This window comes from Gymnoscopelus braueri (genome assembly GCF_963280865.1).
Source record: "Gymnoscopelus braueri genome assembly, chromosome: 6".
NCBI classification, from domain to species: Eukaryota; Metazoa; Chordata; class Actinopteri; order Myctophiformes; family Myctophidae; genus Gymnoscopelus; species Gymnoscopelus braueri.
The window spans coordinates 24,324,627-24,341,110 of NC_137607.1; the positions used below are offsets into that span (position 1 = coordinate 24,324,627).

Here is a 16,484-nt window from a genome sequence, read left to right on the forward strand (position 1 = left end):
CGCACACACACACACACACACACACACACACACACACACACACACACACACACACACACACACACACACACACACACACACAGTGTCTCCCATTTTGCCTTTGTTGATTGTCAATGAGAGACGCTGTAGGAATATCCTGTTTGTGGCACACTTTTCCTGTTGTTGATGGTACTTCTCCACAGCATCTGCTGTTTCACTGTCTATCAAGATTGTTACAGTTATGTCCCCACAGTGCCTCCACATTTGATAATGCATCAAGTCTTTTTTGTATCCCCATTCTCTGTTATGAAATATGCATTTACTGGCACACTCTGGAATTCTGGCATTTAATTCTTAAATAGGATGGTTTTATGTCAAAATCACATTTTTACTTTTTGTTTGACAAAGTTGAATCACAGTAAACTACATTTATTACACATCATTTTATTTATTTTACTCAAGTCAAATCCTTTGTGTTTCAGGATGTCAATTAGTGCTGCTTTATTTCTCTCTCTCTCTCTCTCTCTCTCTCTCTCTCTCTCTCTCTCTCTCTCTCTCTAGGGGCACCATTTAGATCTCAAAACAACAATAATGCCACCACCACCCTTGACCTGTCACTGAACTGGCCTGGGAAGACATCACTCAACCTCGCCACCTAGTGGAGTTCTGGTGACCCTGTGCAGTCACCATCAATCTCTCAGGCGACTACCTCCCCCACCTGGGGAGAGGACAGCTCTGCACCATTTATATTTAACCCCATCCACATTTGGCATGGTCAGGACAGTTTAACAGGAACCTGATTTGAACATTATTGAACCACTGAATAGCGGAAAGGTCCTTTTCCATCCTGTTTTAGTTACTTTAGTAGACCTGGCTCCAATAGACACTGCAATTAACCACCTTATGTCAGAGCATGTATCTGTACAACAGGCTGCAGGAGTACACCTGTATTGACTTTGTGTCTTACATGATGCAGTTTTTCTAGGACTTAATAGTAACCCCAGGCAAAAGACACAACTTCCTTAATAAAGAAGCAAGCCACACAGGAAAAGTAACCGTCTAAGAGAGGCAATTCTCTCCAAACAAGAACAAATCCAGATGGCTCTAACATCAAATAATTTTACAACAGTTATACCAGGAACAACCCAAAATGGTAAGAATTAAATATACTTTGCTGCTGAAATCCACAATAAAAACAGACATCTATTATTAGGTCTACCTGTTTGAGGCAGCATAATATTTGGTCTAAATATGGATATATTGCAGGAAGGATGAAAATAGTGAATTTCTTTATATTAGGAGCACAGGGTTTATAGCCTAATTTATATGATGTTGTACAAGTACAACCATGTTGCTAACACAGTCACATGACAAAGTATAAATTAGGCACAAAGTTAATAAACATTGTCATTCAGAACAGCTTGTTTATTGAAAAGAGTGATTTTCTGCATGCCCCCTCTCATACAGACACTATAGCAGGCAAACCCATCTCTCACAACTGGGAGTTCCTGGTGGCGGTTCTGGCCACAGCCATCTCCATCTCCATTCTCATCGCACTCTTGGCTAAATGCCAGGTGGTGCGGCGCTACCTAACGCTCTACAGACACTCCCGGCTGGTGGAGGAAGACAGTGTTAGCCAGTTTGACCGCTCAGGTTTGGCCCTTTTGATTGATTGATTGATTGATGTACTTTATTTAGTAAGACATGAGAATAGCAGTACATGGAAGTACAAATTCACAATACAAGGTCTACTAAACTGGAAGACTCATTAAGCACTGAGCTTGTTTAAGATGAGATCCCCATGCACACAAATCATGATGACATATAAGAGACAGACAGATATACACGCTACTATACAGAATGTCATACAATCAGTTTAACGCATCTCTTTTTTAATATTAAATATTTATTGAGTGCTTATTATCACATTATGGAATGTGCTTGGTAAAGACAAAACCAACTAAAATTCAACACATAGAGGTAAAAGGGAGATAAGGGAGTGCCACTTAATTTCACCTTTAATAAGGAAGGTGGCTCTGTCTGTATTACATTATATTATATAACATTTAACTGCCTCCCACTGCCAGAAACAACAAGAGTGATGGAGAAGGCAACTGTGTCTTTAAACTGGATAGCTTTCTGGGAGGCAGATTTTCTGGTTGTGGACTGATAATGCTGCCATAATTAACAGTTAATTTGGTTGTGAATTTTAAGGCAAACATCAAGTGATTTCACAAAGCCAGTTCATTATTCACTGTCAGTGGAGCAGCTCAACATTGTACATCAATATCATTACATTAGCCTTGCCTTTCTGCTTTCCCTTTGGGAGAGTTGCATGATTATAAACACTAAATGGATTCTTCTATGCCACAGTAAAAGATTTACGGGAGTTCCTTGTGAAATTTACTCTTAGACAAGTTCTGAAATAAAGTCCCTGCTTCATGCTGTATCCTGTTGGTAATTTAACAATAGAGATGGAAATCACCTAAAATCTCTCACCCTTTTCTGAATAATAGCGGAACATTGGACTGGTTGAATAAATCTTTTACTGCTAATTCTAGGCTTGGAGGTGGAATTTTCCATGCATGAGGGGCATGGAATGAACGCCCACTCTGGCGATCATATGAACGAGGAAGAAGATGATGATGGCTTCATCGAGGATAACTACATTCAGGCCAGCGAGAGGGAGAGGGCACAGAGGGCATTGGAACACCTGGACGAGACTGCTGCTGAGGAAGAGGAAGAGATGGATGAAATTGAATTCACCATCGCTTAGAGGCAGAGTTGCGTAAAGTTTTGGCTCTGTATCAGCATTGTTTTGTTTGCATGGATTGAGCCCTATGAATCACTCACTCCTCATTCCCATTAATTGACAATTCTTTGCAAACTGAAATGGAGCATCAATTGTGTATCAATCTAAGAAAACTGTTTTGGATGAGCAGTAAATGTTTGGTTTCCCATGCTGGAGACCCAGGTTAGAATCCAGGTGATTGCATCGGCGTCTCATCTGGGACCGGGTTTCCCAGTGGGGGGCGGTTGGGTTCCCTTCGATGTTTGATTTCCCATGTGGGAGGCCCAGGTTCGAATCGAGGTGGCAATTTAGGCCATTATGCTTATGGCATAGGTTCTCAAAGTTATTCGAAGGCCCCCTAAAGGTCCTTGATGCTTGTTTGTTGTTAGGATATAATAAGAGAATCGGCACAGGCAATTGAATTAAGATGTCACTGATCTCTGGCACTGTACTGTAATTCCCCCTCTTCTAAGGGATAAATTGTCAGACATGTACCTGGGGGTCCTTATCCACATTCCCATGTACATTATTTACTTATTTATTTGGGTGCGCTCAGCATGAAAAATGTTTGTCTCCCTGGTCTCATATCACACATTGATCAAGACATCATTTCACTTCATATAATATTTTTCCCCCATGCAATTTTTGATCAAAAGTGTAGCTAATGTTCTAATCTGTAAAATGATGAATAAATTATAATAAAAGTCTGTGAATGATGATTCATTCTGAACAAACGTTTGCCATCACAGAACATGTTGCTTTATGCGTGTAGTATGATTTTTCCCCCTTAAAAAAAAGAAGATTGGACCATTTGCAATATTGTGCCCACGTGCACTGCACTGCAACTATTCCCTTCATGGACGGTTAATATTTCACACTAGTTGCCTGATGAAAAATACTTCTAAATATTTCTCGGCGGGCACCACCAGTACAGGAGTATATCAGCAAGAAAATAAAAACCTGGGGCATATTCAGTCTGGACTTTAGACATAATCAACAAATAATTCTAATACGAATCATTTGGCCTCACTGGAAGGTGCAAATGTCTAAACTATAGACTACCACAAGCCGAAGAGTATCGTATCGATGACGCACTCCATCCATCACACGAGGGCGTGTGTCGCTTATTACCACTGATCCGCACCCTTGTAGATCTGTTCCTTTTTGCCAAGCGACACACGTTGTCCTACGACTCAAGTCGGTAAACAGAAGTCTCGCCCCAAAACACAGTCGCCCCTATTTATTTCGCGGAACCGCTCTCCCCCCTGCGGTTCTTGTGTTCTTGTATTTGTTTTACTGAGATTAAGGTTAGGTTTATGCGTAGTTTTACTGAGGTTACGTTTAGGAATAAGGTTAGAACATTTGGGCATAGTTTTACTGAGGTTACGTTTAGGAATATAAGGTTAGGCTTAGTTTCACTGAGGTTACGTTTAGAAATACCTGGTGGCGACCGTTCCGAGGTAGCCGGATTTGAGCCGGGGCGAGCGTGTATTGGGGCGAGCGTTCTTGTATTCATCCACACCCTTGTGTTGAAGATCTGTTTCTTTTTGCCAAGCGACACTCACTGTCGTACGACTGAAGTCTACATGGGCGCACCGCACAGCTGAGCTCCAGTGATGAAAGCTGCCCGACAGGTTTGATTCAGGTCTGTGTGTGTGCGCGTGTGTGTGTGTTTGTTTGTGTGTGTGGTGTGTGTTACGTTGAGGCTGATCAGAGAGGCTTCACTACCCGGAAAAGGAGCACATCGCACCACAGCGACGGTGTGGCGTGCGTGAGGAAGATGACAGGACCGATTGTTTGTAGGAATAAATGACCCGCACGGAATTACAGAAAGCCCACGGATCACCATCCACCCGTCCACTTTTAACACTGAACTCGGTATAATCTTCTCCAAGATGTCAGCATCTGCCATATTCATCCTGGACCTCAAAGGAAAGGTGAGTTTGTTGCGAGTTTTAAGTTTTCCTGATGAGGAGGAACAGCACCTGCTGCGAAGCGTTCAGGTATTAGACGTTAGAAAATATGACAAATCGTCAGTGGTGGGAAAAAGTACTCGAGTGTTTTACTTAAGTAAAAGTATCAATACTGCTGTAGAGATACTACTGTTACAGGTAAAAGTCCGGAATTCAAAAATATACTTGAGTAAAAGTACAAAAGTATTGGCACCAAAATGCACTTAAAGTACCAAAAGTAAAAGTACTCAAGTTTCACCCCCAAAAATATTTTGAAAATAGCTGATCTACAAGCTCACAATGCGTCGCGACGCATTGTAATCAAATCTACAAATCAGATCATCAAAATCTACAAAGTAACTATAGTAACTAATGTTTTCAAATAATTGTAGTGGAGTAGAAGTACAATATTTGCCTCTGAGTACTGAACATTGGAAATACTCCAGTAAAGTAAACAAAATTGCACTACAGTAGCTACTTGAGTAAATGTACGTAGTTACTTTCCACCACTGTGTATGAATGAATGGTAGGCTACGTATGTGTGCAGTGCACGTGTATAGCCTACTACTGCACTTGTACAATTCGGGTCAGAGATTTCTGTAACCCATATGGAAGAGGAAGAAGAATATGAATGGAAAAAGAACTTGCCAAACTCGTTAAACTACCGGTACGCTATATCATGATGACTGAACAAACTGGGCGGTTGTTCTACCACAGCTGTGTCCTATTCATTTAAAGCTTGTTATACTGTATTGGCAAGGTTGCAGCTCCCTTATATTAACATATTATAAACCAAGCTCTTTAATGTGCTGTGTATAATATAGCCAGGTTTCTCTCTCTCTCCCTTCTCCCTCTGTCTCTATGTCTCCATGTCTATCTCTATCTCTGTCTCCCTGTCTCTCCATGTCTGTCTCTCTCTTGTTCTTCCTCTGTCTCTGTCTGTCTCTCTCTGTCCCTGTCTGTCGCTTGTCTGTCTGTCTGTCTGTCTGTCTCTCTCTCTCTCACTCACACACACACACACTCACTCACTCACTCTAATGTGAATGAATGAGTAAGTAACACAAATGAAAAATAAATAAAGACCCATGTGTTTGAGAACATGGTGCCTGGGGGGGTGGATTAGCCTCCATAGCCTGGATGTCTGTCTGTGCTGATTAAAGGTTCACTACTTTCTTATGTTGTCTACCCCAACTCACTCACTCACATACAGTACATACATATTCACACATCACTCACTCTGCCCCCCCCCCCTCTCCCCCCAGCTCTCCTCCACTCTGCCCTGGGGCAAGCCTGTAGTCATCCACCTAAGCCCTCTGTCTTTGTGCTCAGACCAAAGCAGGCTGAGGTACCTTACCTGCATACCGTGGCAGCACTCTCTGGAAGTAGAAAAGAGATTTATTTTTTGATTGCCCCTGGCCATTGCACTTTGAAAGCAAAACGACCCACAAATGTTCCAAAAACTATGGGTGAATATCCCTAAATAAGTCTGCATCATTATGCACACACCGCATGCATACAGACAAACAGAACAACTCACTACCCTACCCACAAACCACTCCATGTCCATGCACACACTGTGTAGGAAAGAATCAGACCTGTTCCCTCAACCCTCATGATGGCTCCGTTTCATCCCACCAGAGCCCTTGGGCCCCATACAGTGGCTACAGATGCTCTATGGCTGGTCATGTGCAGCCTGACTGAGCCTAATTAGACTCATTTATCTAGAGAAAAGTAATGACATCACTTTCTGCAAGGGTCCCAGTGGTGCGGCTGCTTCCATAATGTCCAATGAATGGATGTTTCTCTGCAAGAGTTTTTGTCAATGTCATATAGCGACATAATGTATTTGCTGGAATTGAACATTTTATCATTGGGAGTCTTGAAGAGACCTCTGTGCTGCATTTTAGATACAAGGCCTTGGCCTGTATAAATGGCTATACTGTAGCTCTTTGTTGGCTCTTTATCATGGTCTTTGAATGGATACATTCAAGTGAAATGGAATGAATGTGGAATGACTGATCTCTCCCTCAGTCAGGACTGCACACTTCCCCATTTTTCGCCACAGTCTGAAAACTCACCTCTTCAGACTCTGCCTCACCCCTAGTTGTTTACTTTGCACTCTTTACTTGACCATGTGTACCGTTTGTAAGTTGCTCTGGATAAGAGCATCTGATAAAATGGCTAAATTTGTAATGCCAGTGGGTGTCATAAACTAGCCTCGCGTAGCCAGACTATATCACTGCGTGGATATGAGTCTGGTAGCCTGGGATCCAGCCTGCTTCGCTACGTTCGGCGGACTTTATTTTCTCTCTTCGCTTCTCAGTCTGGAAAGCCTCCTATCTCCAAGGGAGGCGGGACATGCCAAAAGCTTCGAATCGAACCTGGGGCTTCTGATTGGTCTGTGGTGCGGGGCGGGACCAAAAAAACAGTGTGATCGTTGTGATTCGTCATTCGTTTGAACAACATCCAATCAGCAACGACGTTGCCCAACGTAACATATGTAGTTCCAGTGTAGTTCTGCAAAACCTCCCAATGGGAGGCTTTCCAGACTGAGAAGCGAAGAGAGAAAAAAAAGTCCGCCGAACGTAGCGAAGCAGGCTGGATACCAGGCTATGAGTCTGGTGCTTCTATGAGGAAGTTTTTTTTTCCAAGGGGGAGGGATCAAAACAATGGCTCTGGACACAATTGGTTACACCTACAACCAACTACCAATTACAGTCTCCCATATTTGAATACTGGGCCCTGATTGGTCACCCCAGACTTCAGGAAATGGATTCATAACGGAGCTGTGCCAGACCCAAATGAAATCGCTAGTCATGAACATCCTGATGCTCAGTAAATAATGCCTTTTTCAATATGCCACTACAGTACTAATCATGTTATATCAACAAATGAGACATCATGACGTGGGAGTTGATGCCTGGGTTCTTAAAGGGATAGTTCACTCCCAAAAGGACATTTTTTCTATCGATTAGTCACCCCATGGAGACTTGAATTCATGGATATTTTTTTGTTTTTGTTGCATTCCTAAGCCAATAATTTGATGACCGGCAGCGGTTCCGGTAGGAGACACAAAGAGTCTCCTTTGTGTCTCCTACTGGGACCGCTGCCTACCGGTCCGCTGTTCATCAAGTTATTGGCTTAGGAATGTGACAAAAACAAAAAAATAGCCATGAATTCAAGTCTCCATGGGGTGACGATAGATTGGGTGAACTATCCCTTTAAGAGTTGATGCTGGGTCATGCCCAGTAGAACGTCAGTGTTCATTTAACTCTGAGCGAGTATAAACATTTTACTGTGTGGCGGTGAACCCCAAATCTTTGAGGGGGGCGTAAGATAAAAAATAAATATGTCCACAACCACAACAATGCAAATCAGCATAGATGATAGAACCAAATTTCAAATGGACTTGCTAGCTTAGTGATGCACTAGTAGTTGTGCAGGAGATGGATTATTATTTGCTGAGGCTGCCTGCTCAACATGCCTTTACTGCCTTACTGACTTACTGTACCGGTATATGATCCATCACATATAGCATTTAGAATCATTGTTTGTTACACAATGACACTAATGACAAGGGAACTAAAACTACACGTTTTAACATTATAGATGTTTGGTAAATATTAGTTCTAGGCTGTATAGAGTATTTTTTTCCTGTGTGGATGTTTACTGTAAAATGAGCAGCCTCTGTTTTCCATTCACCTTTAGAGGTCAACTTAGTGATTTTTGTATTGATTTCAATCATTGTAAACACATCCTGATTCGCCTCTCTGTCCAATTAACTTTCTCTTCATTGCAAGGATTTCTAAAATGACAGCAAAGTGTCATAAATGCAATCTGTGTTGTGAAGAGAATGTCTTTATTTTTGTATTCATTCATTCATTCATTTGAGATTTCTCCACAACTCAATTGAAACAGCTGTAGTTTTGAATCTTTAATATCTCAGAAGAGACATATATATATAGCCTTGCGACCTCTAGTTGCAAACTAGAACTAGAACTCTTTAAAACCTAATGCTGAAATTCGTCTCGGCAACAAAAGAAATGATGAATGTTAATGAGTACTTTGCTTGAGGAGCTCATCATTGCCTGTCATCATAAATGTGTTTAATTATGGCTTTAGAAGGGATAACTAGATTACAGTGTGAGGCAGTTCTTCAACAGACTCATAAGTGGTTGCATTGATATAAAACAAAACAATTTCAAATTAGGCCCATTTGCTTGTTTTTGTGTTCAAACTCAGATGAAGTGTTGAGTGTATGAATAAACTCACAGGCGCCATACCATGCCCCTCCCTTACATTTTCTGCAGAAAATGTGTGTTCCTTTTTATTTAATTTGAGAGAGCGAGAGAGCCAGTGATACCTTTACCAATTATACCAGCAGAGCCCCAGACGGTACTGTAGCTTCAGTACTTCCTGGTGGAAAATTAAATTTCAACCAATAAGGTTGAAAGTTTTAGGCTGTTGGACAGAAAAATCGAGTTCCAGGAAGATATAACAGAATCGCTGAAGTGTGAGGATAATTCCAGACCCCTCAGTGGTGTGACATTTTTAGATAGAAGGCTTCCCATATACCTTCCTTTCTCCAATGACCTTTGATCTTTTCTTGCTGTGACTTTTTTTTTTTTTCCCTTCCTTTTTTCTTCCCCCCCCCCCCCCATCACCGGCTGAGCAGTGGTCTGTTCATATCCCTTTCTCTCCCCAGATTACTTTTCTTTCCTGGTATTTCTTTTTCCTTTTTTTCTTTTTCTTATTTCCTCCTGCTTTTGTTGTCTCTGCCCCTGTGTGACCCCTGTGGAACCGAAGCTCCTCGATGAGAAAGGTTGGAAGGTTTGCTTGTGCGCAACTGCGCATGCGTGTTTGTGTTCCCTCGAGCATAAAGACTTTGATCTTTCTTCACTTCTCTGAGTGTGAGGGTTTCGGTATGATTCAGTGCGTGCGTGCGTGCGTGTGTGCGTGCGTGCGTGCGTGCGTGCGTGCGTGCGTGCGTGTGTGTGTATGTGCGACTGTGCGTGCTTCACCAATAGATTGTTTGGTGGGGAAGTGGGTTGGGTGTTCCAAATGTGGTTTTACAACACCAAAAGGTATTATTAAGCTTTAGATCCAAAAGCGGCATACTATAGTGACTATAGGACTGTCAGGGAGCTTGCTAAAACTTTGTTTCTGTACATGAGACGCCATTATGTTCCCCGGAGTTTCCTCACCTTCAGAAGGAAACCCAATGGCAAGATGGACACACACTCTTTCGGGGTCTGGTCAGGGCTGGCCTGACCTCAATGACCTGCATGCCATCTACACGTATATCATCCCTGGATTGGGTGAAGTCTGACTCCGACACAGTAACAGTTTCTGAGGATGTTATAACTCAAACTTTTACATATCTAAGACCCCCAAATTCAGTTGTATTTGTTCACGGACCCCCACCTGAAAATATTTTGTGCTAGGGACCCCCATAAGAGAGGATTTGTGTAAGCTCAAAATTATTCACAATCTTTTAAAGATTTTTTTTGTAAATAGTCGATCTGCAAGCTCGTTGTGAGATTGTCTGTGAGCTTGCCTTGCATGCAGATCGGCTATTTTCAAATAGAAAATGGGGATAAACTTAAGTGGTCAAACTGATTTTGATGCTATATTAACTAATTTTGCTGGGGACTCCTTGGAACCCACTCGAGGTCCCCTGACCCCACTTTGAGAACCACTGATATAACTTATTGTCTGATCTCACTAGGGCTACTGTCACTGACACTGCCTGATGCTGCCTGATACTGAACATCTTTTAGCACCAGACAGTGCATGGAGGTACTGTACTTCGTATAGTTACAACAACAGAGACAGAGACAACAACTTGATGAGGACATACAGTAGTAGAATAGAATGCTTTTATTGGCAATTAAAAAAATCACAACAATGTCACCATTTAAAAAACGACAGTGTGGATTATACACAAAAGGCCAAAACTAGTTTCCATTGTGGTCCACTTTTAATCATTTTTACAGTTAAAGTCAGACTACATGACCTTTCCACTAGACTCAGTCTTTCTCTCCACCCACAGCTTTGCTCCATCTCGTCTGCAGTCTGCACCATAACTGAATCCATCACATATTCTAAATGGCTGCGGCATGTATAGTACAAGGCAATATGCATAGCAAGACATGACAGAATTATTGATTTCATTATTTAAGTGATCTTGCATTTGTAAGTCGCTCGGAAGATCAGAGTTTCTGCAATAATGCATTTATCTCCATCTTCTGTTCAAATCTACAAACACTACTGTGTTACATCTACCATCTTCAAATTATGTAATAAATCTTCTTTTCCCTCTCTTTTTCCACAAATATAACCGCTAGCAATACACCAGATGTGGTTGTCGTTGATGAAGACAGTAGAGAGGTCACCATTTTGGAAGTAGTTGACTTAATATAGAAGAAGCATTACTTGCTTTAAAAGTACCTAGTACCAACCACACAAATATGCAGTGTTACGGCTTGGGTTTGTATTTGGAAGCCTGGGTAATGTCCACAGGTTGGTCTGGAGGGGTTAGGTGGTGGCAGGAATGCCCAAGTGCTCTGCACTGGCAATATTCTGCTCTATATCTGCTATGCAGACATGCAAAAGTGTCACCTTTCAGCTACGGTCACCTTTTTGAAGGGCAATTGTGTGACACCTGACCCGAAAGAAAACAACATGTTGTCACCTTTTTCACCTTGGGGCTGTTTGCATGCCTGGCTATGAATGGAAGTCGTCTCTTGCCACATTTTGGAGGAGCCGCTGTTTTCTGTATTCATAGATGAACTCTGTCCACTTGTGTGTGTGTTAAAGAGCAAGACCACTTTGGTAGAGGTTTGGGTTGTGTAGTTACTTTGGCATGATGTAACTCCAAAGGTGGACAAGAAATCAAAAATAATTGCTCCATTGATTAGAAATTGAGAATTCCAAATATGCTCCTCATTGACATGCATTGTATGGTGAAGCAGCTCTCAAAGTCACTGATTTCGCGCGTAAACGAACGCAGACAAAGCTGATTCAGACAATATAAAACATCACCAAACCCAGTCTGAATCAGCTTTGTTTGTGTTCGTTTACGAGTGAAAAGAGTGACTTTGAGACCTGTTTCACCGTACAAGTCATTGAGGAGCATATTTATATTTCTAATCAATGGAGCAATTATTTTTGGAGTTACATCATGCCAAGATAACTACACAACCCAAACCTCTACCAAAGTGGTCTTGCCCTTTTTAAAATGAAAAGGTGAATGTTGAAGAGTTTGGTTTTGTGAATGCAGGGTGATTGTGAATGTGAATACAATTGGTCAAAATATCACAGATGGGACACAGTACATGAATGTATTATCATGTTTTCCCCTTTTCTCTTTGCCTTAAAGGTATAGTAAACTGTTTAAAGCTGCAATATGTAACTTTCCTCTTCTACCCTGGATTTGAACCGGAATACAGAGTGGACAAAATGACGTTGTATTCATAAAAAAAGTTACATTGTGCCGCTTTAATCCATTTTGTTATTGATATCACTCTTAAGAACTACCTGTATCAGCCAACTAGATTTAAGTGTTTAAGAATATAAAATAACTAATAACATGGAGCTTTTATTTAGGGGTTGTATTTTCCAGCATAAAGTTAATTGTAAAGGAGCTTTCCATACTGGCACACAGTGACACAAATGAAACACACTCTCAATTAATAATACCTGGCTGCCAGTGTTTACTGTTTACCTGTCAAAATGGCTGCTGTGAAAAGGCTCTGTTGTGCCAAACCTGAAAACGGTACTGAATAACAAGGCTGTCATCCATGTAGGGAATGGTTTTGGACATACAAGGTTTCTAGTACACAACAATGACAACATTCTACATTCAGGTGCTGATTTGCCGTAACTACATGGGGAACATGGACATGAATGAGATTGACCACTTCCTGCCCATCCTGATGAAGAGAGAAGACGAAGCTGAGATGTCGCCACTGGTCACGCATGGCTCCTCCCACTTCCTGTGGATCAAGCACAGTAACCTCTACTGTATCCTACCACCGTTTGATTTCTGAGTATAAAGTAAAATCATGCGTGTTAATTTACATAACTATGAAAACATAAGAATGGATCAGAGTCAGAGTTAAATTAAGACTCTCGCTTTGTAGATGCCCGCTGATTTACTAGCCACTACTAGGGTAGGCTATTTGATAGATATGCAATTTAAGTAATTCATATATATATATATTTAAGGATACTCCTTGGAGGCCAAGTAAAAGCCTCTGCCCCAAATTCTTCAACATTTTTTAAATATTACTTGGACAGATTTTGTCCATCACATCACGCCAATCAGTACACATTATCTCTATAGTCAAGTGATCAAGACGGATCTGTCCAATTTTTCATATTTCATCCTGATTGGCTAGGATTGGCTTCCAAAGTTTGCTAGAGTAGCCCATTTTGAACAAAATGCCTCAAATCATTTACGCAGCGTCTGATTGCCATGAAACATTGCTGGCCCACAATAAGCTACCTGCCCTGGCGGAGACCTGTGCTCCGAGGAGCACATTTTTCTAGTCTGCATTTGTTTTTACTGCGTGGCTTTGCAAGTCTATGATAAGGTCTGTGTATGTGCAAAAAGCTCCAGAATGTATTGCTCGTCAACGTTTCGGCCTGAACAGGCCGAAACGTTGACAAACAATACATTCTGGAGCTTTTTGCAACTACCAGTGTGCAGACTTTATTCTTTTTCATTATACTTTGTTTGTCTAAACACCTGGACCAACGGATGTGCGTGCACTACCTTCTTCAAGGTCTGTGTATGTACCTGTTTTTCTGTCTGTCCGGAGGTAATCTCGCAAACCACTGGACGATTGGCACAAAACTTTGGAGTCATACAGTGCGTCATAGATACGTCATTACAGTAGATGACTTATGGCACAGGCTGGTCACATGAAGTCCAATATCCACATTGGCGCCATGCCGTTCTGAGATCCACATAATTTCCTTGTTGAACATAAACAGGATGCATCAGGACGATGAAGGACAATGGACAAGGAAAATGGCTGATACAAGTGGGAATAAACTATTTATTTGACAGGTTATTCAAATTTGAGCCCAAATCATTTGCTTACTAGTCTTAATCTGTGTAAAACTTGAGACGTGCGCATTAGTGATGGTTATGAGTGTGACTGAGTACATCTTTGCATTCGACAGGCTCTGTGCAGTATGAAAGAGACCCTGCAGTCCTGCTTGCCGTCTTTGAGTTTTCAGTCTAGTTTCAGTGCTATCCTTGGGATGTACTGTTGCACAGCTGCTAACCTCAATTTAATTTCCCAGTGTATCATGCAACACATCAAGTTGAAATATTTAACAGCTGATTTACTATGATGTGGTATGCACTGTACGTCCTCTTTTTTTTTTCTCCAAAGGGAGGTTGGACAGTTAAAGATGTTCCTTAACATTATTAATTCAACACAAGAGTGCATTGGTGAATAAATGGTATTCCCCATGCAGTGTACTACTAGACCTCCAAGCCACTCTATATTCCCTTAGCTGTGTTCTCAGTTACATGCAAGCGTAATGTGGTGTTTGGGAAACTTTCAATGTTTTAATTAATCGCAGGGATATCTTGAGGGGATACTCAACACTAATCTCCATTGTGTTTAGGTCTCTGATACAGAGACCACTTTGGGTGCTTTTGAAACTGTTAACATTTATCACTTGTAGACTTTACAGTTGTAGTTCCTAACAGTCCTTTTGCAGTGGTAGCGATGACCAAGAAGAATGCCAATGCTGCACTGGTGTACTCATTTCTCTATAAAATAGTTCAGGTGAGTGCGTAATGTATATTTGATACCTAATTCAAAGTGTGAATCTTTTAATCCAGTGCAGTGAGCACATATATTTCCGCACATGATTCGGATTAAGATGCGCGCCTACGTAGCCAATATCCATTCGGGTCTCCCAACGCACAGAATGTGCTGCATCTCTGTCATGCTTTAATGGTGAAAAATCGTGAAAATGTGTGCAAATCTTTGAATATAAATACTTTTAAAGCGAACATTTTTTACTCAAATCTTTGCTTCTGGGGGTCCCTGGAACAAAATATTTTGATGGGGGTCCGCAGCCAAATACATATAATTTTGGGGGTCCTTGACATGAAAAAGATTGAGCACCACTGATATAGAAACATACGTTTTTCAGAAAACTGTTGGGATTTAGGAGACATGTAGAATCGGCTTCAGGTCTCAATGGGTTAAAAAAGAACCTAACTGGGCGCTCGGGTGGCGCAGTGGTAAAGTACCTGAATTTGAATCACGTGGTTTTAAAAAACACAATTTGCCCGGGGAGGGTGATAATTGTACGGGCTGGGGCGGCACCTGTCAGCAGGGATTGTTGTGCGGGAGGAGTAGGACGGAGGCACTACATCCTCCCGGTGGGGGCTCCTCACTGGCAGGTGAGTCAGTAGGATACGACAGCAGTGACGACACAGAAATGTGGGGAGTAAATAATTGGTATGACTAAATTGGGGAGAAAAAGGGGTAAAAAAAAAAGAACTGAGAATGAGCATGTGATTATTAAGTTGAACTGTGATATCACAGATGTCTCTGGGGCTGGAGGATACGTTAGGCTACAGCAGGAAGGCATGATTCTGACCAGCAGAATGGATACTGCGAGTGGTCCAACCTGTTTTCCACCGTGTCCCCTGACATCATTATATCACATTATTAATGCAGTTCTTCTCATAGATGCTGCTTTCACTTCATGCACGAGCACGAGATCCATTTCCTCTGCAGAAAGTCGGTCATCTCCAACGATTTGCCGAATCCGTCTTTGAATAACAATGCACCATGGTGCAGACACAACTAGCTTCTAAAGGGAATGTGAGACACACACATATATATATATATATATATATATATATATATAGGGGATAAATGTAACCCCTTTTTTGCGCTGTGCACCTTGCTTTGCAACCAGAAAACGTGCTGTTTAACGAATACAATTTAAGCCGGACACACCCAACGCATTTGTGCCCTGCACTACAGATTGTCTAAAGGACAATGTTTAGATGCTAGTGATTTTGAGCCTATTGCTACAACTGCTTAAAAAACGGTAAGAGCATCAGCTTATTTCCTAATGTGCTAAATTCCTAGTGTGTGTGTGTGTGTGTACCTGTAGGTGTTTAAAGAATACTTTAAGGAGTTGGAAGAGGAGAGCATCCGTGACAACTTTGTGACAGTGTACGAGCTGATGGATGAGGTGATGGACTTTGGTTTCCCTCAGACCACCGACAGCAAGATCCTACAGGAGTAAGAACACTTGACACTGGTTCTATTACTATTGTGGGTCAAATCCGAATTTTTGAAATGAATGAAGCTGAGTCTTTATTTTTACACTGAAGCCCGCGGCATTCAGCTGTTGTGTTTGGTTTCTGTGCCGAGGCACTACAGGAGCTGCTACGTTCTTGTTTTTCATTCCCCACTCCTTCCAACAACCCCCACCCACCCCCCAATGCAATCTTCTATTATTATCTAGTATTAAGCCATCTAGTATTTTGCAGGTTTTTGGGTTGGTTGAAAAATTTGGGATTTACTTACAAATGCACTTGCATAGAAAACCAGCTTCTGTTCCAACACAGTCTCTTATGATATGGGCCAAATCTTCATGATTTCTTTTTCATGTTGCTGTCCTAGGTTTTTATGTTTGCTTTTTTCACCAAACACAGTCCGGCTCTGTTGATTTAAGTTAATAATGAATTGTACCTTTGTACACAGTGGGCT

At 41.6% G+C, this 16,484-nt stretch overlaps 2 protein-coding genes across 4 annotated transcripts in view; both read left to right on the forward strand.

Moving 5' to 3' along the window:
* Positions 1–3,456, forward strand: part of cUnh1orf210 (chromosome Un C1orf210 homolog) — an 8,324-nt gene extending 4,868 nt beyond the window's left edge. For all 3 annotated transcript variants that reach the window (XM_080431769.1, XM_080431768.1, XM_080431770.1), the window contains 3 exons: positions 541–1,132; positions 1,447–1,632; positions 2,541–3,456. In XM_080431769.1, coding sequence (XP_080287895.1) covers positions 1,078–1,132; positions 1,447–1,632; positions 2,541–2,755 — 456 coding nt within the window. In that variant the 5' untranslated portion in view covers positions 541–1,077 and the 3' untranslated portion in view covers positions 2,756–3,456. The remainder of the gene's footprint in view (positions 1–540; positions 1,133–1,446; positions 1,633–2,540) is intronic.
* An 895-nt stretch (positions 3,457–4,351) lies between these two features.
* Positions 4,352–16,484, forward strand: part of ap1m3 (adaptor related protein complex 1 subunit mu 3) — a 42,497-nt gene continuing 30,364 nt past the window's right edge. Inside the window, exons 1-4 of the mRNA XM_080430731.1 lie at positions 4,352–4,707; positions 12,591–12,747; positions 14,464–14,531; positions 15,883–16,013. Of these exons, the coding sequence (XP_080286857.1) occupies positions 4,666–4,707; positions 12,591–12,747; positions 14,464–14,531; positions 15,883–16,013 (398 nt within the window). The 5' untranslated portion in view covers positions 4,352–4,665. The remainder of the gene's footprint in view (positions 4,708–12,590; positions 12,748–14,463; positions 14,532–15,882; positions 16,014–16,484) is intronic.